At 40.9% G+C, this 27,344-nt stretch overlaps 1 protein-coding gene across 1 annotated transcript; it reads right to left on the bottom strand.

Annotated features, from left to right (window-relative positions):
• Nucleotides 1–14,070: 14,070 nt before the first annotated feature.
• Nucleotides 14,071–17,079, bottom strand: LOC309688136 (extracellular calcium-sensing receptor-like; the record flags this gene model as incomplete). Its single annotated transcript, XM_082503610.1, has 7 exons — nucleotides 14,071–14,975; nucleotides 15,078–15,201; nucleotides 15,306–15,527; nucleotides 15,668–15,876; nucleotides 16,003–16,298; nucleotides 16,430–16,719; nucleotides 16,819–17,079. The coding sequence occupies 7 exons, from the start codon at nucleotides 17,077–17,079 to the stop codon at nucleotides 14,071–14,073; spliced, it is 2,307 nt and encodes a 768-aa protein (XP_082359736.1).
• Between the last annotated feature and the right edge of the window lie 10,265 nt (nucleotides 17,080–27,344).

Below are 27,344 nucleotides of genomic sequence, written 5' to 3'. Positions count from 1 at the left end.
AAGACTATATGAAGTACCTTCTGAAAGTCTGCTAAGCTTGACCCTACTATTACCCAGCTGATACATAAGGAGATAGCCACAACTGATCATATGCTTAGTGAATATCTCACATAGCAGAAAGTTCTAGAAATACCATAGGCTGAGAGAGGAGCTAGAGAAGATGTGGAAGGAGAATGCAATGGTGGTCTCTGTGGTAATCAAAGCATTTCACCAGTGACCTCCCAAATTGGGGCAGTGGCTCCGGCAGGTTTCAGAAATGAAATCTGAGATGTCTGTCTAGAAGAATGCAGTCCTAAGAACAACAGAGATTCTTCACAGGATCATCAGTCTCCCAAGACTCTGGTAGAGGACCCAAGCTTGAGGGATAAAGACTACCTGCATGCAGGACTAGTGGAGAACTTTAACCTGTTGAAACGTGAAATTCTGTGCAGTATTTGGACTCAAATGTTTCATGATATAATGTCTTATACATGATATTTGGACACTATTATATTGTTATAATGCTTTTTTTTTTTAACCTGAAAACAGTTGTGGTAGTTTCAGAGTATTAACTATAAATCAGACATGCAAAATGCATTTCTGATTTTTCTACTTTTGTTAATAATATATCTATAGTAATCCATAGAAAATCATGTCTGTATTTTCTAATGCCTGTGTTTTAATCTTGAATCCAGCATTGTTGTCATTTTATATTAAACCACTAGGACCTAAATAATTAATAAGTTGCTATACAAATTAAATGCTAATCTAACTCATCAAGTCATAGTTTTCAAACAATTTATTGATAAGCAAAAATAAGATGTTGTGTCTTCAAAAACCTGCTCTGATTGCATAATAAGAGGTATGAAGGGAAACAAAAACAAACCAATTACTGTTCTTTAGCACCTTCCCTACATGGCAGCACTCTTTACTTATCTTATATCAATGGAAAAAAAAAACCCTCTAAAAAATAATTTAAGTCAGCATTAACAATAATGTTCAGCTTTCTGAACCTGAGTTGAGAAATACTCAACGGATACATTTAGGCTTACCTCAATGCACAGGATCTACAGTCTGTCTCCTGTAGAGAGGTTGGATTCTGTTCCAGTGAAAGGAACTGGGCAGGGGTGGCATATTTGCATGCTCCTGTTTCGGTGCCTGTACATTACGTTTTTCCCTGGTTCTGACTGTTGTTTGCCCTTTTGTGCTTAACAGCAGTTCAGAATACTAGGCCTTTTGGGAGTCCCAGGGTCTGGGAAGGTGCCCTTACCAGGGCATCAATTGTGCTTTTAGGGGACTAAAATGCTTACATGAGCAATGGCAGTGTGATCTGGAAAGGTGTGACTGGGAGGAGTAGATCCTTACCTTACTGAGTGGTGTTTTGTTATTGGATATCTGTGCTAACCATAGTCTGCCCATAACAAACACCATGTTTAAGCTTGAGTGTCCACAGGTGCACTTGTAAACAGAACACTACAGTTTGATGATTGATGATCATTTTTGTAATGATATCATCAGCTCTGTGGCCAGATGTCTTGGACATTCAGATGAGAAAAGGAGTAGCACTGTCAACTGATCAAGACTTGATTGTGAGTTAGATCAAGTAGCAGGGCTGGTAGGGGTGGCCAGGTAAAGTGTTTCTCTTCTTTACCTGTTTGGCTGGCATTTTTCTGGACATATTTACTGTCAGCTGTTAGCATCAGCTGTTAGCATCAGCTGTTAACATCCGCTGTTAGCCGCTGGGCTGCTTTCGGACAGACGGCTTTCAGACATTATACCATCATGACTGTTAAGGTCCTGTTCTTCCGGGCTCTTCTCGCTGGGTTTGTTCTGCAGTCCTTACATACAAGGCCTGTCTCCTCCACTCTAACGGTGTGTTCACACCGAACGCGATGGACGCGAACAAAACGCCCCAAACGCCCCTAATTTGACACGTGCACATTCGCGTCTCAACGCGTGTCCAAGAAAAATCCATCGCCGCGTGAACCGGAAATGTGGGAGGAATGTGGGAGGAAGTTGTGCCAGACCGGTATCTTTGCAAGATGGCAGCTGTCGAGCTAGCGCTTGAAGAGAGAGTCTCCCTTCTCTATTTACTGTGGAGAGCAGAGCAGCGGCGTAAAAGACGTCCTCGCCGTACCTGGGTCCATCAGGTCCTCCAGAGGCGTGAGCAGTTTGGTGAGTTTCACCATTTGCTCCAGGAGCTGCGCCTGGATGACGGCCGATTCCAGCGCTATCACCGTCGGCCAGTTTGAGGACCTGCTTTCCCTCGTCGGTCCCAGCATCGCCCGCCTAGACACCAATTACAGGCGCTCAATCCCACCTGCAGAGCGCCTGTCCGTCTGCCTGAGGTTAGTAAAAGTGTTTAATACGGTAGTGTGGTGGACCACTAGAGGGCTCCACTCACACCCAGTGTATAGGAAGTGTGTTCCTGTGTTTTGTGGCGCGATATGCGCAGTTGATGTTGGAGACGAATAAAGAAGGAGTGAGAACTGAGAGCTGTGTCGTTGATGCTTACCTCCACAGTAGTCCTTTATTGATACCTGTGCTAATATGCTAAACCATCCATTTATACACTGCTAACATGGATGTGCTATGCTAACAGTGAATGCTGTCGGTGTTTACTGATAGCAAACTGTGGTACAGAGACGACTGTTTATAATATTTCTAGTGATACTCAGAAGCTCTCATCAAGTCCCGATTTAATTCGATTTATGCTGTTATCAGTGTTTGCGATGATAGCATGGCTGTGGTGTCCTATCAATGTATGCGCTCGGTGTTTGCTGATATCAAACTGTAGCATTAGGACCACTGAGTTAACCTTTGTAGTGATACTCACTCCTTTTTATTTAGACCTGGTTTGATTCAGGGATAGTTGAATATTTGTATATAATCCCTGCAGCTGTCAGACTCTATAGCAGGGGTCACCAGCCTTTCTTAAAACAGAGTTAGATAAAACTGTGAACAGTTTGGTTCATCTTTAGTTACATGGTTCTATCTTGATAAGCTATGTCTTATCACAGATTAATTTTTCAAAAATATTAATGATTTAAGCAAGGAAAGGGCTACATGTCAACATACAACTCTTTATTTCTATTAATGTCTTACTTCATTCCTACCTGATTGACATGTTTAGGAATTGTGAGTGATTGGCTCACTGTAGTTGTAAAAGTTGCTACCAATCAAATTATGATATGTTAAAGTTAAAACAAAACACAACTGTTTTAGACATTACCTAATATACATTTTGTAATTATCCTTATAATTACAAAATGTTTTATGTAAGATTTAAGTTTTGTGATTTAAATCTGACATCACAAAAGTATTTTGGAATTTGAATAATGTATTTTGTAACTGCAGTACACATAATACTGATTTTGAACAATTTTGTCCAGGTTCCTTGTCACCGGGGACTCCTTCACGACCAAGCATTCAGTTACAGAGTCGGTGTGTCCACGGTGAGCCAGATCACCCCCCAGGCAGCGACGGCCATCTGGGACTGTCTAGTGGACAACTTCATGGCTGCGCCTTCACCTGGAGACTGGCAGTCCATCACAGAGGGATTCCAGGAACGCTGGAACTTTCCTCTGTGCTGTGCAGCTCTGGATGGGAAGCACGTCCAGACAAAGGCACCCCATATATCATATAGGAGACACACACATTGATATACACTAAATATTTATTTCATTTCTTTTTTGTGGTGCCCAAATTTATGCACCTGCTTGATTTTGTTTAAACAATTATTGCACACTTTCTGTAAATCCAGTAAACTTCTTTTCACTTCTCAAATATCACTGTGTGTGTCTCCTGTATGATATTTAACTGACATTTTTTATTGTAACAACCAAGGATTTATACAGGAAAATAATGTCTATTAACAAGGTTGCCCAAACTTTTGCATCCCACTGTATTAGTATATTTTGTCATTAGTATAATATGAAATAAATTCTACATGTGTCAAGTCGTGTGCCAACATTTGCTGTGTAGTAGAACTGAGACATTAGTCATTATAAAAATTTATTTGAAATAATATTAAAATTCTCAAACAGAAAAACATTAAACATAAATATATAAAATATAAGAATTTACAGAGAGACAGGAATAAAAAGGACCAGCTGCTCTCCAGAGCAGGAACAAGGCTGAGGAGGAAATGCTCCATTGGAGACTGGTGTGGCCTCTTCAGGGACACCAGGATGGCCAGCTCCACTGCCGATGGACCGTCCTGGGACCCGTCCCTCATCTGCCTCGGAGCCGTCCTCCCCTGTGGGCCTGTAAAACAGCACAAAACACAAAGAAATGAGAAGACTGCTACTAGATTTTAATTTCAACATTGAAAAAACAAAGCAAAACCAAAAACAGGATATAACCAGATTGGTTGTAGATATTTAGTAAAGGTGATCACAAGGCAATCCCACCGACTAAAAAGGTATCAGTGCTTGCTGTACATATCTGTGGGTGCAGCAGCAGGAGCTCAGGGACTGGGGAGGCTCTGCTGCAGAATCAGTTGGTTCTATCAATACAGTATTAAATGTTAACAGGTTGAATATAATAATCATAGAGTAGACAGTGGTCCCTCATTTATTGCAGCAGGGGTTCTCAGAATAACTAGCCCCTGGTCACGCACTTTATACACTGTTTTCCCCACACACATGAACATTGGTCACAGTTTTCACAATTGATTCTCAAAGTGCAAACCTTTGTAGATTGCAAAACGTAAAAGTATTATTATGCCGCGGTTTGTCTTCATCTGCCCGCCACTTTCGTGCGCCTTTTTCCCTCGCGGTGCAGGTGTCTATTTCTGAATGAGGGTCATAGTTATGGGTGTTTTTGTGCTGTTTTTTCTATTGAACGTAATGGTTATCAAAACCAAACGTGATAAATTTGGCAAGCGCAGGAGACACGGCACGGAGCAGATTTGTCAATCAGGCTGCAGAATGCAATGCTGTACTGTGCAATAAAAAATCAGCGAAAAAGCAAAGCAGTGACGGATGAACAGTGGGACCACTGTGTGCTGTTTATTAATAAACAATAAAATATATTCCTAAATGACAACATGCATAAAAGCAGAACGGTATTTGTACGTCAGTGGGAAAATAGCAGTGGCTTGCTAGCTTTTGTGCGGCTTCCCCGGGTCAGTAAAAACTTTCAAAAGAAAGAAATTACAAGAGAGAACTTACCAGGTTGCCCGATCTCTTCACATATCTTCCTCCAAGCTCGGTCCTTTTTATTCCTGTCTCGGTACAGAAAGCAGCTGGTGTCGTACAGCTCCGAGTTGTTTGCTACCGCATTGATTAGCCTTCCCTCCATTGAAGTATGAAGGGATTTGGCTGGATCTGCCCCTTTGACCTAGGTCACAGCCACGTCACCAGGCTCCTGATTGGTTGTCGCGGCGCGATTTGACGCTGGAGTTCAGCTTTTTCCAACTCGAGCGGTAGACGCGAAACGCGCATATGCACAAAATGCAACACAAAAACTCCCACATGTGGTTTTATTCGCGAGTCAAACGCGCCAGACGCGCTACACTGACACGCGTTTCACGCGTTTTGGCGTTTTCGCGACGCAAATCTGCTTCCGAATTTTCGCGGGACCCGCAATCGCGTGTCATCGCGCCTTTCCATTGACTTTACATGTAAACCTGACGCTCTATTCGCGTCCATCGCGTTCGGTGTGAACACACCATAAGATACACTGCATCATTGTATCTCATTTACGCTTCCAGCACCTCTTGACCTTTCACCAGCTTTACTGCCCCACACAGACATTGTCTGGCACCCTCGTTGAAAGTATGTCCACTGCGGATCCATGCAGAACTACAAGATCGACAGCAGGAACCCGATACATCCCTGTGGTCATCTCAGCGCTGCTCTGCTAGGAAGCCTCGTGGATGGACTGCTAACCGTAGTGTGCTTGCTAGCCTTGCCAGGTCGACTTACAATGCTAGCAGCGACTATCCTGTCTCTGTTTGACTGCTCAATGTCCGATCGCTTTCCAGCAAGGGGCCACTTGTCTATGATCTTCTTAATAATCAGACACTTATGTTATGTTACTGTTTGGTTAATTTTATGTTTTAAATGTTAGTAAAATGCGCCACCCAGTGGCCGCTTTAAGTCGATATTTTATGACAGTAGAAGAAGAGTTAGAGAGGAAGTTGATGTTTTCTTGCTATGCTGTTTCAAGATGGCCGCTCCACCTCTTTTGGGTGTTTGTTAACGCATTGTCTGTAAGTATTTAATGGTAAAAAGCAATGAGACACTCCAAGTGTTGTCTTTATGTTTGACAGATGACAGTTAGCACATTTTCAATACGCTATTCATATGTAAATGAGATCGCCGGTTCATATGCTAATTTACGGTGCTAATCGTCATGCTAGCTTCTCAATCGCATTGTTAGGTCATTGGTTTAAGGCACATATTGTTGTTAACAGTAGAGATAAGTAATGTACATTTCCATACATATGCTTTATTGTTGCAGTTTCACAAAATGAAAGAACCAGTAAACTTCATAAGATCTCATCTACTGTCTGGAGTTCCTGGGTTCATGTTTAGCTGTTTGGATAGCTAGTCAGACTTCTAGCAAGGCCAATTACAGCGAAAAGACAGCACCACGGCAAGCAGCAAAGCTACAGAAGCCACTGCGTGGAGCTACGACAATCCTATTAAGCCAAGTAAAGTACATATGGACGCAATCAAAATACAAGAAATCTAAAATGTCTGAAAATAAATTTTTCAAAAGCGAGACAGGGTCAGTCCGTTCCCACAAACCACCATCAAAGGCAGGCTCGTCAGCTAGCATTGAACTGCACAGAGCAAAAGCAAAGGCTGAAGCTGCTCAAGCAAGAGCCTCATATGCAAAGAGAGAAATAGAAATTAAAGTTGAGCAAGCACGTTTACAATCTACTCTCGATGCACTGAGAGCAGAACAAGAGAAGGAAGCTGCCATAGCAGAAGCTAATTATTTAGAAGCTGGTCTACTTGAATTAGGCTTCAAAACACGCAGTGTAGCTTATGGCCCATCCCTAGCTGAGATCCAAGAACACACTGCAGAGTATGTTTTGGAACAAACAGCTATCAGTGCAGCCGAATCAACAGCCCCAGTAAAAACTAAATACAAAGACCCTGCACCTGCCTTTCAAGAAATTGCTGTAAAAGGAGGAAACAAAACAAACTGTGCTGCTTCTCATAATGAACTGTACAAGCCCCTATCCACCAGCTACAAAGACTTTACCCCTCTTGTTCAGACACCATATAAATCCAATTGTGCTCACCGTGACCATGCCCCGAGCCAACCGACTTTGCCAAATATCTAGTTCCTGGGTTCATGTTTAAGATAAGATAAGATAAGATAAGATAACCTTTATTAGTCCCACACGTGGGAAATTTGTTTTGTCACAGCAGGAAGTGGACAGTGCAAAAGTTATGAGGCAAAAATTAGAATACAATAAGAATAAATACAGTACACAACTGTACAGAATAGAATAAAATAAAATACTATATACAGTAGAATAAAATAAAATAAATATACAATAAGATAAAAATAGAATACAAATACAAATACTATATACAACTGAGTAAAAATACAACGATGACAGAAAGGATTATTGCACTTAGTATTATTGCATATGTATGGATGTGTGTGCTTGATCAGTTAAAGTCTTTATTATGGAGTCTGACAGCAGTAGGGAGGAAAGACCTGCGAAATCTCTCTGACCCACACCGTGGGTGCCGCAGTCTCCCACTGAAGGAGCTGCTCAGTGCTGTCACAGTCTGCTGCATGGGGTGGGAGATGTTGTCCAACAGGGATGACAGCTTAGCCGCCGTTCTCCTGTCACTCACCACCTCCACTGGGTCCAGAGGGCATCCTAGAACAGAGCTGGCCCTTCGGATCACCCTGTTCAGTCTCTTCCTGTCCCCAGCAGAGATGCTGCCGCCCCAGCAGACCACACCATAAAAGATAGCAGAAGCCACAACAGAGTCATAGAAGGTCTTCAGGAGTGGGCCCTCCACTCCAAACGACCTGAGTCTCCGCAGCAGGTACAGCCTGCTCTGCCCTTTCCTGTAGAGGGCGTCTGAGTTATGAGTCCAGTCCAGTCTATTGTTCAGATGAACACCAAGGTACCTGTAGCTGTCCACAGCCTCAATGTCCATACCTTGGATGTTCAGTGGTTGCAGTGGAGAATGCTTGTGCCTGCGGAAGTCTACCACCAGTTCCTTGGTTTTACCGGCGTTGATCTGGAGGTAGTTCAGCTGGCACCAGTCCACAAAGTCTTGGGTCAGACCTCTGTACTCCTTGTCGTCCCCATCAGTGATGAGGCCGACTATTGCAGAGTCATCAGAGAACTTCTGCAGGAAGCACTGGGTGGAATTGTGGGAGAAGTCTGCAGTGTAGATGGTGAAGAGGAACGGAGCCAGAACCGTTCCCCACAGGGAACGGAGCTGTTTGGACAGCTAGTCACACTTCTAGCGAGGCCAATTACAACTTGACTTTCTAACAGAGACTTGGCAGTGTCCAAATGATTTCGCCAAACTCAATATCACCACTCTGCCTGGATTTGTTTACACCTGCCAACCCCGTGTGTCTGGATGTGGGTCTGGACACACGGATGAGGTATAAGGTATCTTGTCTTTCTGCTCCTGCCTATTCCTCTATTCAATCCATTATCAAACAAATTAATGGCCCAATTCCCACACTTTTAGTTGCTATTTACCATCTATCATAAACCCAACTTTGACTTTTTAACATACTTTTCTGACTATCTTTCTGAAATTCTACTCATATCTCCAAATAAATATACTACTGCTGGGAGATTTTGATATTGACATGGACAGCACATCAAATTCATCCACAAGAGATTTTATATCCTGTCTGAACAATTTCGACTTACACCAATATATGGCTATTTGCACACACTCCAAATGACATATTTTGGATCTTCTCTGCTGCACTGGTGTCATCCTGAAGAACTGTGCTGTATTGGACATGCATTTTTCAGATCATAAATTAGTTTTATTCAGTGTTAGTCTCCTACTGTACAAAAAAAAATAAAACCACCATAACGGTGGTTTACGGACACTGTCACCTCCTATATCCACTTCTGTGAGGACAGCATTGTGCCATCACGCACCAGGGTGAGTTATAACAATGACAAACCCTGGTTTTCTCCTAAACTCAAAAAGCTGTGGCTGGAAAAGAGAAAGGCGTTCAGAAGCGGAGACAGGGACTGCTACAGAGAGGCCAAGTACAGGTTCACTAAAGAAGTGGACATTGCTAAACACCAGCACTCTGAGAAGATGCAGCAGCAGATCTCAGTGAATGACTTGGCCTCTGTGTGGAAAGGTTTTAGGAATATCACCAACTACAAGCCTAAAACCCCCCACTCCACTGATGACTTGCTCTTGGCCAACACCCTCAACGACTTTTACTGCCGTTTTGACGAGCCATCAGGCAGCCTTCACACCTGCAACGGCCCCAACAATAGAGACACTTTGGACACTCATTCCCCCACCTCTACCCCCTCCATAGAGCCATCACCACCTTCAAACACTTCACCTACAACACCCCCCTCCTCACCCCACACAAAAGAGGATTTCACACCACCTCCTCCCACCACAACTCTTCATATTCATGAAGAAGGTGTGAGGAAGCAGTTTAAGAGTCTGAATGCTCAAAAAGCTCCCGGCCCAGACGGTGTGTCTCCTGCCACCCTCAGACACTGTGCAAACGAGCTGGCCCCAGTGTTTTCTGGCATTTTCAACTCCTCACTGCAGGCATGTCATGTGCCTGCCTGCTTCAAGTCCTCTACTATAATCCCTGTCCCCAAGAAACCTAGGATCACTGGACTAAATGACTACAGACCCGTGGCTCTGACATCTGTGGTCATGAAGTCTTTTGAGCGCCTGGTTCTCTCCTATCTCAAGACCCTCATGGCCCCCCTCCTGGACCCCCTGCAGTTTGCATACAGAGCCAACAGGTCTGTAGATGACGCCATCAACATGGCCCTACACTTCATCCTGCAGCATCTGGACTCCCCAGGAACCTACGCCAGGATCCTGTTTGTGGACTTCAGCTCTGCCTTCAATACCATCCTTCCAGACCATCTCCAAGGCAAGCTTTCCCAGATGAATGTGCCTGATCCCATCTGCCGGTGGATCACTGACTTCCTGACGGACAGGAAACAGCATGTGAAGCTGGGAAAGAATGTCTCGGACTCCCGGACCATCAGCACCGGCTCGCCTCAGGGCTGTGTTCTTTCTCCCCTGCTCTTCTCCCTGTATACCAACTGCTGCACCTCCACCCACCAGTCTGTCAAGTTAATCAAGTTTGCAGATGACACCACCGTTATTGGACTCATCTCGGACGGGGATGAGTCTGCCTACAGGAGGGAGGTTGAACGTCTGGTGTCCTGGTGCAGCCACAACAACCTGGTGCTGAATGCCCAGAAGACAGTGGAGATTATTGTGGACTTCAGGAAGCACACAGCTCCACTCCCCCCCATCATCCTGACTGACACCCCCATCACCTCTGTGGACTCATTCCGCTTCCTGGGTACCACCATCACCCAGGACCTGAAGTGGGAGCCCACCATCACCTCCGTCATTAAGAAAGCCCAGCAGAGGATGTACTTCCTGAGGCAGCTGAAGAAATTCAACCTGCCAACACGGACGATGATGCAATTCTACACTGCAATCATCGAGTCCATCCTCACCTCCTCCATCACCGTGTGGTACGCTGGAGCCACTATCAGGGACAAACAGAGACTGCAGCGTGTTTTGCGCTCTGCTGAGAAGGTGATTGGCTGCAGACTTCCATCTCTGCAGGACCTGTACACCTCCAGGACAATGGGGCGTGCAGCTCGGATCACAGCTGACCCTTCTCACCCTGGACACAGTCTGTTTGACCTGCTCCCCACAGGCAGGAGGCTCCGGTCCATTCGCACCAGAACCTCTCGCCATAAGAACAGTTTCTTCCCCTCTGCTGTTGAACACATGAACAATAACCGTATGACTGTTCCCACCACTAACACATGACCCTACGCTGTGTTCACTGCATCATTCCATGTTTGGCACTGATCACCACCTGCACTCATGTATATATCATGTATATATCTATCTACTTAGCATTTTTAATTCTTATTCTCATTTTTATTTTCATGTCTATTTAAGCTTAATTTATAACAGTATGTTTGCACTGAAGCACCGCAGCAATTTCCTAATGTTGTAAACCCGCTCAACATTTGGCAATAAAACCCTTTCTGATTCTGATTCTGATAAAACCAGCGAAAAAAAAACCCTAAACTTCCAAGCAAGCACCGAGTGCGCAACGACGTAATGGGAAATTCACAGAGAAACTCGTGGATTCTTCAACTGACCGCGGCACACCTGCACCAGGGTAAACCTCTGCCTACCGCTGTACTGCTTTACAGGCGAAAATAGAGCAACAGGACCGCTGAGTCTTTGACTTTATTTATTTTCTGCTGTGTTTTACTTGCATCTATTTGAAAGAGTGAGTGTAAACACAAAAAATATTTTATTTTATGTGCTGGAATGTGCAGAAAATAGGTTTAAATGTTAAACTAATTTATTCAAGTCAGAGAATGTTGCATATAATTAAATTTTTGCTTGATGCATAAAGTTAAAAGATTAAAACTGATAAAACAAGTTAAAAAAAAGAGAATTTTCCATTTGATTACATTTTGTATAATGGATTATGTAGAAAAAGTAGAATTGGGCTGAAAGATCTATCGCTTTATCACCTCTTCAGGTTGTAAATCGTGTTTTTAAAAAGTAACTAAGTAACTAAGTAATTAATTACTTTTGAAAATAAGTAATCAGTAAAGTAACGGGATTACTTTTTTGGGGAAGTAATCAGTAATTAGTTACTGATTACTTTTTTCAAGTAACTTGACCAACACTGCATACAATACACAAACATCACATTGGGGAGACAGGTCAGGCTAGGTAGCGAGGAAAAAAACATCGAAATGTGTAACACAAAAGGATAATACAGGAATGCACAGGTATCAACACACCATAACACAATAAACACAGACAAGCAACATGGGAAAGTGTTCCAGTGTGTACATCTGATCTGGGACCGCTGCAATCTTTGACTGCGCCTCCAGTTGACCCGATGTCCACATCAGAGGGGAGGTAAGCGTTGGAGGTGGCGTTGGATCCGGGGAGGAGGGTGATGCGTCAGTGAGTGCTTATCAGTATCAGTATATGTATGTGTGTGCGTGTCCATAGTTCAGCTGAGATAGTGCCCTTCGCCCTGCCAGGCTAAGTAAACAGTCTTCCAGCCAACCCAGGTGGCCTTGCATGGAATGGGAAGGAACAGACTCAACACAGTCGTTATCAGGGAGTTTTTGTTCGGCCTTAGCCTTGAGCCCACAGCTGGCGCCGAAGGGGTAGCCGGATTATGATGGTAATTTTTCTTTTGCAACAACTCATGAGAATTTCAAAGCTGTTCTTTAACACTCTGACACTGGTCTCTCAATCTCCCGTTGGAGAACCACGAGCTTCCCCATGATGGTATCAAACTTGCGTTCCGTGGTGTTGTCATTCTTTTGCTCAGAGAGCCAATTCTGAGAGCTCACGACTGCATAACCTCGCTCCCCCAAATTTGTCTGATCTTCTCCATACATACTCACCCCCTTGTACACTGCAGTCTTCTTCAGCTTCCCTTTTGTCTGTTCCACCTGCTCTCCTGACTACTCAGAGCCTTTAGTTGTTCTGGCCCGAGACTTTGGAATGCACTTCCATCAGGTTTCCGGACTACAAACGCTCTCTCCACTCTTAAATCATGTCTTAAAACTCATCTATTTAAAAACTGAATACCCTACATCATGATTCCATCTTAGTCGATTTTTTACCGTGTTTACTTTTATACTTGCTTTTATACTTTCATACTTGTTTTTTTTATTTTTCATTTACCTTGTGTTTTTATTGTACTAATTAACCCTTTAAGACCTACCATAGAACCAAGTCCGCCAGAGCTTATATTATATTTTTACATGGTGTGGTGCCATTTTTGGGAGCATTTCAAGTTGCTATACATCAATACAACAATTATAGCCCAGATTTTAATAATATATATTCATTAAGTGCAGAGTAATTACATAAATTGCAAAAAAGTGCAATAAATTACAAAAAAATTGAAAATCGTTTTTGCTTTTTTAACATATATTTCTAGTTAGAGAAATTTAAGAGGCTTATCCCTCAAAACTGTAAATAAAAAAAAAGTTGCACAAAATAGTTTCCTACCACAGGAAATTTATTTTGAGTGTCTTCATAGTTTTATTTTTGAAATACACCAATTTTTATATACTGCAGGAAAAACGAAAATAAATATTATACTGCAAATTTGCAAAAAAGCAGCATATGCATCAAAATAAACTATTTACAGCAATGCAATATGAGTCCTAAGCATCCCAGAAAAGACACAGAAAGTCATAAAGTCAAAGATAACTTTTAAAAACACCAGTTTAGGCCCTCAGGCCCTGATGGTAAAAAAGAACTACATTTCCGCGAAAATGACATCACTTCCGGTTTCGGGCAGGTAATGGCGGACATGCAAAAGTTCGCGCTGACGTCTGTTCCAACGTAGGAAGTGTTATGAACAGCTGATTGGATCGGCAAGGCGTGTTTCTGGAATATCATGTTTTTGTTCCTGCAAGCGCTTTTTATGCAGTTTTTGCAAAGCTATATGTGGAAGGAAACTGTGACCTAGGACAAGCTGATGGCATAAGATGTAAGTACAACTCCTCCGGTTTCATATGCAAAAATAATTATTGCGCTAGCTTACGTGGTTGCAGAGCTACCGGGATTTAAAAATAGTTATGCAAAACAGAGCGTGCCTGCTCCGACCGGCTCTAAAGGGTTAAGGGGACCTTGAGGGTCTTTAAAGGCGCCAATAAATAAATAAATGTATTACCACCATTACCATCATTTATTTATGTGCTTAAATCACAATAAAACATTCACATATTAAAGAGTTACACATATGAATAATAAATAATTTAACTATTGGCATGTAAGTACAAAAAGCACAATTTCAGTTCACAATTGCAATATTAAGAATTTTTTAATTATTAATATACTATGACTGATTTTTGCTCATTAAATATTTTTTCGTGTTCTTCTCAGGTTTAAACAATATGATAAAACACTTTGGGGCAAATATACACAGCATTAGTCCAAAGCTGGAGGCCAGAATGGCAAATATTTCCACAACCACTGTAAATTTTCCAGGAGAGCTGACATATGCTGGGATAAAGGTGATCCACACTGCACAAAATATCAGCATGCTGAAGGTGATAAGCTTGGCTTCATTGAAATTATCAGGTAATTTGCGAGCTAAAACAGCTAAAACAAAGCAAAAGGCAGCAAGTATGCCTATATAACCGAGCACAACCCAGAAGCCAATAGCAGAGCCTAATGCACATTCCAGGATGATTTTCTCCTTGTATGTGGTTAGATTTTTTATTGCAAAGGGAGGGCTCACTACCAACCAAATAGTACATATTAAAATCTGAATAAAGGTGAAACACATAACAGTCATTCTTTGTTGTGGAGGACCAAACCATTTTATCACATTACTACCTGGAAGTGTCGCTTTAAAAGCCATTAAAACCACTATAGTTTTCCCAAGTACACAGGAGATACAGAGCACAAAGGTGATCCCAAATGCAGTGTGGCGCAGCATGCAGGACCACTCAGATGGTGCTCCAATGAAAGTTAATGAACATAAAAAACACAGAGTGAGAGAGATGAGCAGCAGGAAGCTCAGCTCAGAGTTGTTGGCTCGGACAATTGGAGATGTCCTGTGATAAAAGAATACACCTGCGGTGATAATGGCCAGTAAGGCACCCAGAACTGAGAATGTGGCCAGGATGATTCCAAGGATGTCTTGAAATGAAAGAAACTCTATGGGTTTAGGGATACAGGTGTCTCTCTTTGAGTTAGGCCAGAACTCTTTGTGGCAGGGTAAACAGTCAGCTGAATCTAAATCAAAGAAATACATTTTTTTAAAAAAGAAAAAGAGAGATTCTTTTTTTATTTTATTCAATTTTACAGATATTGATAATAATCATCATTCAGTTTTACCTGTAATATTATTAATCTCTCCCTCAGGACACAGTATACAATCATAGCAGCAGATGGGTTTTCCTTTCTGCAGTACTTTACGAGTTCCTGGAGGACAACTGTCAGTGCACACTGACACTGGCACCTGTCAAAGACATAAAGGAAGTGTAATAGATGTAAATATTTTCTGCACAGCTATAAGGATTTCATACTCATTGAATTTAATTATATAGATTCTTGACTCATTACTTTTGTGCTATCTTCCATCCAGTTTATGTTTCTGTTAATTCTAAACTCCTTGCCCACTGGTAGTGACGCATCATACAGTCCTACAGTTACTATCTCAGTGTTGCCACTCTCGTGGTTTTGCCAGTTTACCAGCTCATAGATAGCCACAGGATCCCCATTAGCATTAAAAGACACATCATAACCATTTTGGGAAAAATTTACTTTCTTCAGTTCAGTTAAAACCTGAAAGGATGAGTTAAGACAGAAAGAAAAGAAATAAAAAAAGTTTGATATTTTAAAAATTAATAGTAATATTACACGTCATCCATGTGAGATCAGAAATAATAAAAGACAATGACATTAACATATACGTTTAATCTTACCTGTTTGGGCTCTAAGTTGGTTAGTTTGTCACACTGAGTTGTGACATTTTTTCCATGACACACTGCATTATGAATGGCATGTGCTATTGCATACACAGCCTTGTACACCATGTTAGTAATTCTGAGCTGAGACGTGTCAGTGTATTGGCTTTGTAGATTCTGTATGTCTTCATTTCCATCACAAACTTTCTCGTCTACAGTAGCAGCACCTACAGAAAAATGAACAAACATAAACATATCTTTTCACCACTGAACTTTGATCTAGATTTCATACTTTTTATTTTGATAAATCTTACAAATTAGATGTTTTTCTGTAAGCAAGAAAACTTTCTTACTTTTTTTCAGTCTACAGTTGAATGCATCCTCCCAAAACTCAGTGAGCACTGACGAAGCAGCCACTTCAGAGAAAGAGAGATTCAGCAGGAATTCTCTGAGACCTGGGATTGCAGACTTCGGAATACCAAATCCAATGGCCCCAGCACAGAAACTGAACCTCGTTAATTCTGTGTTGGTTACCCATGATTCACTGCCTATCCACTGGCGATTTGGGAAAGGCTCACGTGAAAGCTCCTCCAACAGGATCTTCATGTCTCCAAAAGATGCAAATGCCACAACAACTAAAGCTTTAGACCTTGAGATACAACATAAAGCATTAAAAACATTTTTTGACTGTCTCATGATATGACATGAAATATTACTTAAAAAAGGAACCTAATTTCAACACATACAATAATCCACATGTTATATCTGTGATATAGAAACCTGCGGATAACATCTGCTACTTTCTGAATTCTGCTCTGTGGGTCTGTCCGATAGAAAGATACAGAGTATTCCACACAGATCCCCTCTTTCTGTGCTGCTTGGAGAAAAGAAGCCATGCCATTATTTCCATAATCCGAATCTGACCGAACAGCACCTATCCAAGTCCAGCCAAAGTGTTTTACCAGCTTGGCTAGTGATTCAGCTTGAAACTGGTCACTGGGAATTGTTCTGAAGAAATTTGGGTACTGCTGCTTGTCAGACAAGCAAGCACATGTGGCAAAGTGGCTAACCTAAAACAAAACAAAAAAACAGTGCTACTCATTAAATAACTGTGCATTCAAATTTTATGGAGATGTAAATTTTGTGCCAAAATTAAAAAAAATACATACTTGAGGAATGTTAAAGGGACTTATGAGACGTGAAATGCTGATGGATGGTGTAGACCCAGAGTCCCCGACAACAGCCATCACCATACCAGACTGAGAACAATTGTTACCAGTGGAAAACACAGGGTCGAAGCTATTTAGAAACTGAAATGCCACATGCACTGCAACAGGCACTAATGCACATGAATCATAGATCTGGTATCCAAGCTTGATTCCAGGTAGCAGGTCTGTGTTGTTATTAATCTCTTCTATGGCAAAGATCATTGCACGTGAGAAGTGCAGCCCACGGGTGTCAATGCTGTAGACAGTCAAGCAAGTGTTAGAATTAAGGCTACAAGGCTACATATGAAGGACATTTTGGAGGATTGAACCACTGTCAGATAACTACTGGAATTTATCTTTTGTTTTCTGGGTTGACACTTATGAAACTGTTGCTTAACACACTTTAATTTATGAAGCTTTTAAAACTGGAATAAAACTTAAAATTAAATGAAAAATTGCAAATTATCCAGCATTATTGCTTTACATTTGTTTTTGGTGCGACACAGAGATAATTCAGCACCTTTAAACACAATACATGTCAACTTTAATCCCCCATTATACAATCCAATATGTTGTTATCACACATATCTCACTGTTACTGACCTCCCTTTGCATTTCACAGGCTTTGGTATGCTAGAGTAGTTGTTATAAAATGTATCCATGTAGGCATGAAGGGAGAACGATCCCCCAATAATAAAATCTCCATCCATTGAGAATGCTGGCAGACGAGTGCTACCCTGGAGCTTACAGTTCACAGATGAAACCAGTGTACCAGCATGAGCTGCTGTAAACCTATTCCTATAATTCAGACAATCTAGGCACACAGCCAACACAATAACTGAGTTCAGCTGAAAAAAATACACTGCTAATATCAGACCAATTGTAAGACCCGCTGTCTCCATCCCTGCCTGATGTCAGTGGTTTGTATATGAGTGTAAGAGAGTTTTACTGGTTTATATAGGTATTTTGACAAAGGCTGTTTTTTTTTCTTTTTTGTTTTCTTCAAGAGGGCGTGCCCCTATCCAGTGGTGGTTGATCAAGTCTTGAGTGTAACCTCTACAGTGTTTCCATGTCTGTGTTCTCTTCTTGTAAAATATTTTCAGCTGGACTTTATATTACAAATTAGAACTAACATTATAATAGTGGGGTATTAATTTTTAAGTAGGGAGAAAATAATAAAAAATTACAATTTATTTCTATGAAATTATCAAGATGTTACTGAACAGGAAGCGGAGTATCAACTATGGATTTTTAAATTTAAAGAAACTGAAATTTAATTAGTGAAATAATAAATAGTGATCATGAATGGCAAGTAAAATAACAATGTCTATGAGGCAAAAATTTTATATTTTATATATTATAGTTATATAGTATTTTTATTTGAGTAATTTTAGTAACAATATGATAATCTATATGCTATAATGTGATAACGTAGCCTTTGGAAGATTTTTTTCAAATTAGTGACAGTAATCTAGAAGTAACCTCATTTTATTACTGGAGTTTGTATCACAACAATAGGGAGTAAATGCTACCCAAACAGTGCAGGAGCCTCCTTACATCCCAGACTCTGTATTGCATTGTGTTGGACTGGGGTCCATTGTGTATGGATGTGACTTCTACTTGTCCCCTACTTTGTGCTGTGGTTGTGTTGTTCTGAATTGAATCATGTAGCGCATGATCAAGCTGATTATTTTGAGGTGTGAATGGCTTGCCTAAAACAAACTGTGTGAGACTGGCTAGCTGGCAAATGATGTTATTATTATTATTATTATTATTATTATTAAGAAGAAGAAGAAACAGAATAACCAAAGCAATAATTGTACTAGAATTGTTGCTTTCCAACAATCCCACCAATGATAAAGCTTGTTACCAAATTTCGTAGTTCATGTGTAATCACATTTGTTATTACATGTTTGATAATAAGAATCGGGAGTATTAAATGGAAAATTGCCTGTTTCAGTTTTCCATGTTAATAACCTAATAAACCAAACTTAATTCAATTCAATTTTATTCATATAGCACCAGCAGTTACCTTAAGGCACTTTATATAGTAAGGTAAAGACAATAAAAAAAGAAAACCTCAACAATAAAATAACACCCTATGAGCAAGCAATTTAAAAGAGCAGGGAGTGAAAACTCCTTTTTACTAGAAAGAAAACTGACAGAGCTATGTTCAGGGAGGGGAAAACATCTGTGATGGGAGGAAGGCAGGACAAAAAACAAACTGTCAGCCAGGGACCAATACTAAGTAATGATTAAATGCAATGTGTAAGTACATAGTAAATGAAAAAGTAATTAATGAAGAGACACTTTGGTGTTGGTGGGCCTACAGAAGATCAGGTCATGCCGTTTCTTTGGGCTGTGCCCCGCCAGAAACATCTCAGTGAATTGGCACCTTATTGTGGTGGACTGGTTTATAGTTTCCAGTGATCCCAATGGCTATGTTGTCAGGGAGCTTTATCTCCCCCCGGTAGGGTCTTCTAAGGCAAATTGGTCAGAGGTGAGAGGAAGCAGTTCAGTTGCACAGTGTTACTGGACCCTTACCCTGGAGCCACGGCTGTGGAGGGAGTTCAAGAGAGAAAATCTGTTTGCTGTACATAATTATAAACCTGTGAGATTGTTAAAAAAAAATATTTTTCTCTAATTCTTAAAATTCTATTTGCAAAATAATTCATACTTTTTTTTTTCAAGAAAACGTTAAAAGATTATTTGTTTCAACAGAACTTTTGGTATTTGTCAGCCTGGATACAGAGCTTACCATTAGAGAAGTCAGAAAGAAACTCTGAATGAGAGCCAGGTGGGTGATAGATATGTCATACTCAGTATTAGTTCATTTAGACTTTTTTTTCCTCCAGGTCTGAGACACTGAGCAAGCAGTCTCCAGCCCATTCAATTCATTTCAATTCAATTCAGTTCAGTTCAGTTCAGTTCAGTTCAGTTCAGTTCAATTCATTACATTACATTACATTTTTTACCAGTTGCTTCAAGGCACTTTATATTGTAAGGTAAAGACCCTACAATAATACAAAAAACCCCTGAAAAGACCCAAACAAGCAGATGACCCCCTCTCTAAGCAAGCACACTCTGGCAACAGTGTGAAGGAGAGGCTCCTTTTTAACAGGAAGAAACCTCCAGCAGAACCAGTCTCTGGGGGTGGGTGTGTGTGTGTGTGTGTGTGTGGGGGGGGGGGCAATATGTGAAAGAGAGCTAGAGATTAATAACAAGTAACGATTCAGCGCAAAGTAGTGTATAAACATACAGCGAGTAAAAAATGTGAAGGAAAAAGAAACATTCCGTGAAACATGGGAAGGCTCAAGCAGCCGAGACCTATTGCAGTTTAACTAAGGGAGGATTTGGGGTCACCTGATCCAGTTCTAACTATATGCTTTATCAAAAAGTAAAGTTTTAAGCCTAATCTTGAAAATAGTCTAGGTGTATTGAACCACAAGCAAGCAGTAGGGATGAGTATCGTTTAGGTTTTATCCAATACTAGAGATGGCACGATACCACTTTTTTATGTCCGATACCGATACCGATATCATAAATTTGGATATCTGCCGATACCGATATGAATCCGATATAGTGTTTTTTAATCAACAAAACTGTTTTTTAAATATCTTGCTGCATTTTGTATAAGTTCATACTCAAGTTTAAAACAACAACTACACTAAAGCTATTCTGTTATACCTGTATGCAAAAAAAAATGTCATAGTTCAGCAATACTGATCAATCTAATAAACTTAAACCTACACCATCCTCCCTATTCTGGTATTTTAAAGAGTACTTAGCATAAATATTAAGCAACCTAACTAATAGGGTTCCAACTCCCAGCAACAACAAAAATAAATAAATAAAAAATAGGGAACCACCCCTCACGCTCCACCTCATGATGCTTAATTGACGTAATCAACCTTAATTTGATGCAGTGTGAAAAAAAATGCACAGAAATCAATTATTTTTCAAGAAATATTAAATAGATTCAACATCTTTCTTCAACAAAATTGCAGACTGCACAGATGGTACCTTCCCAAAGGAAAAAGTACTATAGCTTACTAGGGTATATATATTAGACTTAATAGTCACTATATACAGTAATGGACTTCTATTCATTTTGCATCAAATTAAAACTTTGGGTGTCAGATAATTATTTATTAAAAGCTAGACATTTTAAATGAGAATAAGAAAGAAAAGTATGTCTTTGTGCCCCCTTTTCCCTGTTAATGCCCTATCGGCCCCCCTGGCTAAACTTTGCTATATCCGCCCCTGCACAGTTACCAGCGTCAGCTACGTAGAAAAAGATCCTCGAGTAGAAAGTAATATTAAATACATTCTAACAACAGCTGATCAAGCTTAAACGTGCTGCTCTATCACGTGATGCATACTGCTCCGACGTGCTAACATTCTGAGGTGAGTTACGGCGTGTTGCAAGTTTTGTGAGGTGCTTTCGTGATATTTAATGGATCGGATTACATTTTTTATTTTTCTCCGATATCCGATCCAGTAATTTAGGTCAGTATCAGACCGATACCGATACGTAATATTGGATCGGTCCATCTCTATCCAATACTAGTGCCAAACCGGTACTTTTGAAACGGTGCCAGTGCTCAAACGGTGCTAGAACTGGTGCTTAAAGAATGGAGAACACAAACGTTGTCCAAAAACCTCTTATGTTTTTATTTTTAGCAGTCTTTTGTTTTATGGTTACTCCACCGTTGAAAATGGATGGAGATCTTTGTCTATAAATTTTGTCGCTGCCCTATGAATTTCGTCCACTTTTTCTTTGGTAATTTTAGCCTTTTTGGCCAGGGTTAAAGGAGTATCTGCCATCAAACAAGAAGACAGCCGCATGTAACTATGACTGTGTTTGCTAGTTCACCTTACATGCATTAATTTAATAACGTGGTTAGCCTACTCAACGTAAATTACACACAGACAACATTAAGCTACTCGCCGAGAGAAGAACGGCTGCTGCTCCCTAATCAGTAAAGTAACGGGATTACGTTTTTGGGGAAGTAATCAGTAATTAGTAACTGATTCAAGATGGCAAAGCGATTTCGGATCTCAGCGTTATATCGGTTGCGGAAATCGCAATCCTTGAGCTTGGCAACATCGAAAGGGCGTACGAGGCAAGCATCTTGTCTTGTTCGTTTGAGCCGCAACTGGAGCTTTGCCATAACAAGATAGTGGTCAGACCCAACATCCGCGCCGCGTCGAGTGACTACGTCAGCAGTAGCTGACCTCCATCGCCTCGATATGCAAATGTAGTTGATCTCATTTGCTGTTAGACCACCAGGGCTTTTCCACGTCTTCTTGTGAATTTGCTTATGACGAAAGTATGAGTTCCCGACGCAGAGATTGTTTGCCGCACAGAAACTAGTCAATCGCAGGCCATTGTCATTTGTATTCGCGGCCGATCCATGCGGGCCAATCATCTGCTCAAAGCCATTTCGATCAGGTCCAATCTCTGCGTTGAAGTCGCACATGAGTATGACGATGTCATGCCGGTGCACCTCGTCCAGAACCATTTGAAGCTCGTCGTAGAAGGCGTCCTTGTCCATGTCATCGGCGTCCTCGGTCGGAGCACAAACTTCAGTCACAGTGGTTTTCTCATGGGTGGAGATAAATCTTGCCACGATCAGTTGTTCAGAGACTGGTCGCCAACTGACCAGTGCGGCTGCCACTCGTTCGCCCATTTCCAGTCCATCTTACCTCGCTCAGGCCCAAGATGTCCAACATGTATCGCTCAAACTCGCGCAGCACTTGTGCTAACCGTCCACTCTGGACTAAAGTTCTGACGTTCCAAGTCATCAGACGGCGCTCTTCACCGCTAACATCTCGTATTCGATATTTCTCTCTTGTCGTTTCCGTAGCGGTAAAAGTTTTTATGGGGTCGAGTTGCTAGCCCAACGCCCAACCCTCCTCCTTTCTCATCCGGGCTTGGGACCGGCCATGGTGGAATTCAGGAAAGAAAAAAAAAAGCACCGAAATAAAGCACCGAAATGTGCGTTGCTTTTTGGTCTGGTTACTACCGTTTATGTCAGATATCGGTACCCATCCCTAGCCAGCAGTCAAATTGCACTTTTGGGATGATATGGTACTATGAGGCATAGTTTTTCAACATAACTCTGGGACAGGATGTTTCTGATTTTAGAGATATTGTGGAGCAGGGAAATTATTTTACTGCTATTGTTAAATAATCATCATCATTACCATTGCATTAATAATATAATCTGCAGCATTGATATTGTATTCAGAGGTTTAAACAGTGTGTGTCTTTTAGAAAGACTAAGTTGCAGCCTGACAGGAAGTTGCAGAGAGTTTGCAGAAGTGAAAGCAGAGTCTAAGTTATTCTGAGCAGGTTAGACGAGGCTATTTGAATTACTAGGTTATTCAAATTGTCTGTTATACTTTTATATTCTTTTACTAAGCTCTTAGTAGAGGTTCTTGATTAAAACATTTATTCAACATAGTACATATAGTTTCAGTTAGGTTATTACACATAAGGATGAGCCTCTGGTCTGGTAAAAGGTCAGAAGTGCAACGGGTGAGATGAGAGGGCATGTAAGGTCAACACATACACACACACACACACACACATTAGTAGACTCATTTATAGGTGAGAGGTTGGTCATGTTTGTCTCTGGAAAGAGGAACAGCGTCTGGTAGGATGTGGGGCTCGTGTTCCAGACGAGACGAAGACAACGTTCTTTTAAACTGTGTTAAAAGTCATTGTGGTTTTGATTTGACGTGTGTATATATTCTGTCTGTGACGTATGAAGGGGCGTCGTTAATTCAAACCCTGATGCTATAAAAATCTGTGTATGCTTTGATTAAGTCGAAGATTAATTCCTGTCTGCATACAGAGTGGTCTTCCCACGCCTGTATTCATTAAAATCAATTGTTTGACCAAGATATTCTGGACCATGGTTGTTTGTACTCTCCTTCCTCAATATTATGTGAACCTTAACAATATTATGCCAATGTAAGAAATGCACTCCTGCATATTTGTTTAAGATGCACTTTGAAGGACATATTTTAGCTCGTAGCCACCTTGCTATCAGCATGGCCTCTTCACCTGTCCCTCCTGCACTTTCCTGCTCATTGTGTCAGATGTTTAGTTACTCCTCAGCCTCTAGCAATTATGTTGCTTGGAATAAATGTAACCTATTTTTAACTCTGGAGGCCATGATCAATGAATTGGAGACTCGGCTTCACACCCTTGAAAACCACATAGCTAGCCAGTCCCCTGTAGCAGACTATCCCAAGCAGCCAGGGAAACAGGCTGGCTGGGTGACGGTAAAGAGGAAGCATAGTCTTAAACAGGTCAAAAGCAACTCGAGGAACTCCAGGAAGTATCTGGTTAAACACCATGTTCCAGAAATGTTAAGGCCAAGTACAAAAACCTCAGTTTTATCTGAATTTAGAAAAAGGAACTTAGAATTTTGGTCATCCAAGTCTTTATGTCTTTAAGACATTCTTGCAGTTTAACTAACTGATACATGTCATCTGGCTTCATGGCTTTAAGATTAAAGCATTAACTAATGGTAAAACATCTTTGAGAAGTCCTTTAGAAATGGGGTGTAGCAGACAAGTTGATGATTTGTAGGAAGTGATTACGAAAGTTAACTGTTGCAACTAAGAACCAAATGTCTCATAACAATGGGCCAGACACCATATAATCCAGAAGCACAACCCAAAATACACTCCATGTGATGCGATTAGTGCATTTTCCAAGTCCACAAAACACATGTAGAATGGTGGGGCAAACTCGCACAAACCCTCAAATATCCTTGAAAGCATAAAGAGCTCATCCAGCAACTAGAACAAAAACTGTATTGTTCCTCCTGCATCCGAGGTTTGACTAATGAACGCTAATGAATGCAAATTATTAGACATGTTTAAATAAAATACCAGATATATTATTGATAGATGCTGAAAAAGCTTTCGACTCTGTGAGATGGGAGTTTTTATTGCAAGCAATGCTTAGATTTGGGTTTAATGGGTCCATCATTACAATATTGAGGGCTTTGTATAATAGCCCAACTGCAAAAATAAAGATTAACGGTGAACTTTCAGATGCTTTTAAGCTTGAAAGGTAAAATAAAAGGGATTAATATTGCTGGAAGTGAGCAGAAATTGGCCTTGTTCGCAGATGATGTCTTGGTTTACTTATCAAAACCTACTGAATCACATATGGAGCTCATGTCAGTGGTAAAGGAGTATGGGCTATACTCGCAATATAAATTGAATATACAAAAAACACAAATTCTTAGTAGCCCCAAAAAAAAAAATAAATAAATAAATGAAAATAAATAAAAAATAATAAATCTGCTCAGCAAATACAAACTAAGCTGTGACAAAAGAACTATCAAATATCTGGGCATAAACTTATCAATGGATATAACCAGTTTGGAAGAAATCAACTACCCCCTACTTAAAAAAGATATCATGCTAGATATTAGCAGATGGTCATTAACCCCTTATCTAAGCATCTCTTCTAGAGTGGATATCATAAAAATGAATATGCTCCCAAAGATACTGTACTTATTCCAGTCTGTTTCTATAGAAAACCCTGATAGATACTTTGTAGAATGGGATATGATCCTCTCAAGATTTATATGGGTGGGTAAAAAGCCAAGAGTTAAGTTCATAAAAATTCAGCTTCCCAAGGATAAAGGAGGATTAGGCCTCCCTTGCCTACAGGACTACTACAGTGCAACACAAATAAGAAATCTGGTGGGCTGGTGTAAACCTGGATACTGTTCAAGATGGAAAGAAGTGGAATTGTCCTTGGGAGGTAATTTCCCTATCGGGGCACTGATAGGAGATCCGTCAGAGTTACGACTCCTGGGAGACCCGGGCAACCCTTGGATAGTAAGTTCAATAAAGATATGGGAAAGAGTACTTAAAAAGTATCAATTAAACCAGAGGGCCGGATTCCTTAAGTGGTTTGCATATGACCCAGAATTTTTGCCTAGTAAGCTCGACTCGACATTCAAAACATGGGCAAATAAAGGTCTCACCACATACAGTACCTTGTTGAAAAATGGAAAAGTGATGAGTTTCCAGGACCTTAAGAAAATATTTGGGTTAGAAAATCAAGATTTTTTTAGATACTTGCAACTGAGGCTCTTCCTGAATATGAATATATGAATGACTAACCTCGTATTGTGGATGGATTATCTCAGTTGTTCTCCTGGCTGAAGTTTGGTCCTTTTACAGCATCCTGCCATGCGATTACATTTGTTCCTGACCACCGAGAACACTCACGTTAACTTTTATCGAGTGGAAAAAAAGTTAGCTTGTTTATATTATGCTAACATAGCTGTGTCGCTAGCGGTCACGTAGCACATCATTGTATACCAGCTAGCCCAACTTCAGTAACCCTACAAACATCACTGCTGTTTAGTTTTCTGTCTTCATTTATGCTGGAAGTGATAGCAGAGCTGTACGTTTTAATTTGTTTCCAAAACCCCGCAGTCAGGACATGCTATATTGTATTTAGATAGAAGCTAGCGAGCTAACTCCCTGCTAACTTCTAACTCCGTTAAATGTCATAAATTCCGTTTTCATGGATGCCTGGATGTTAAACTCAATTGTTACACCTGGTAGAGCAGAACGCTGATCATTTACACATTAACTACACACTCCAAACATGCTAAACCTCACAAATCTGGCAGGGTTTTTTTTGTTTTTGGTCATAAGCAGAGAGTGCTTGCTAGCGCTGTCCTTAGACAGTAAACGTGACGAAACTATTGACGAAAAAACGCGTATATATTGTTTATCATGACTCTGGTTTTATGTGGCCTATCAACACAATTTAAAAACTGGTATATATCACATTGCTGCTTTGTCATCTTGAAGTGGTCATGTGATTGGCTTACCACGACTACTTTATTCTTCCTAAGTCAAACAGCAGCACTCATGCGATTGTTTTGCACCCTTAGCTCCAGGTGTTGTGCCAAAAAGTGGTCATCCGGCAGAAAGTGATTGCCGTACGCGGGAGCTGGTTAAAGCTGTAGCGCCCAGATTACTTACGTAGTCAGCTACTTCCATGCAACTGATATAAGATGCAGTAAGCTGAACACAGCTTCAACCGTCTGTTTGTTGAAAAATAGTAACACGACCGCACTGTATTTTCTTGTTAGTAGTGGTAACAGTGTTGTAACAATAGAAATAGAAATTAGTTAGATTACTAGTTACTGAAAAAAGTAACGCCGTTAGCAACGCCGTTAGTAACGCCATTACGTATAACGCCGTCATTCCCATCACTGGTCGTCCTCCTTGTCTGCATATTCTGCTTTCTCAACAGAATGCATGTTAGTGGGATTCAGAAAGTTCTTTGAAGTATTCCTTTCGCCACCTGTCTATAACCTCAGTTGAATGTCAGCAGCACCCCACATCGACTGTACATGTTCAGAGTGGAGCACCGGTTTCCCTGCTTGAGCCACCTGATGATTTTGGTTTGCCAGAATTATTCAAGGCAG

This window comes from Aulonocara stuartgranti (assembly GCF_965226115.1).
Source record: "Aulonocara stuartgranti genome assembly, chromosome: 14".
NCBI lineage: Eukaryota > Metazoa > Chordata > Actinopteri > Cichliformes > Cichlidae > Aulonocara > Aulonocara stuartgranti.
Note: the sequence above shows the minus strand (reverse complement) of the source record. Positions and strands in the feature narration are given on the sequence as shown.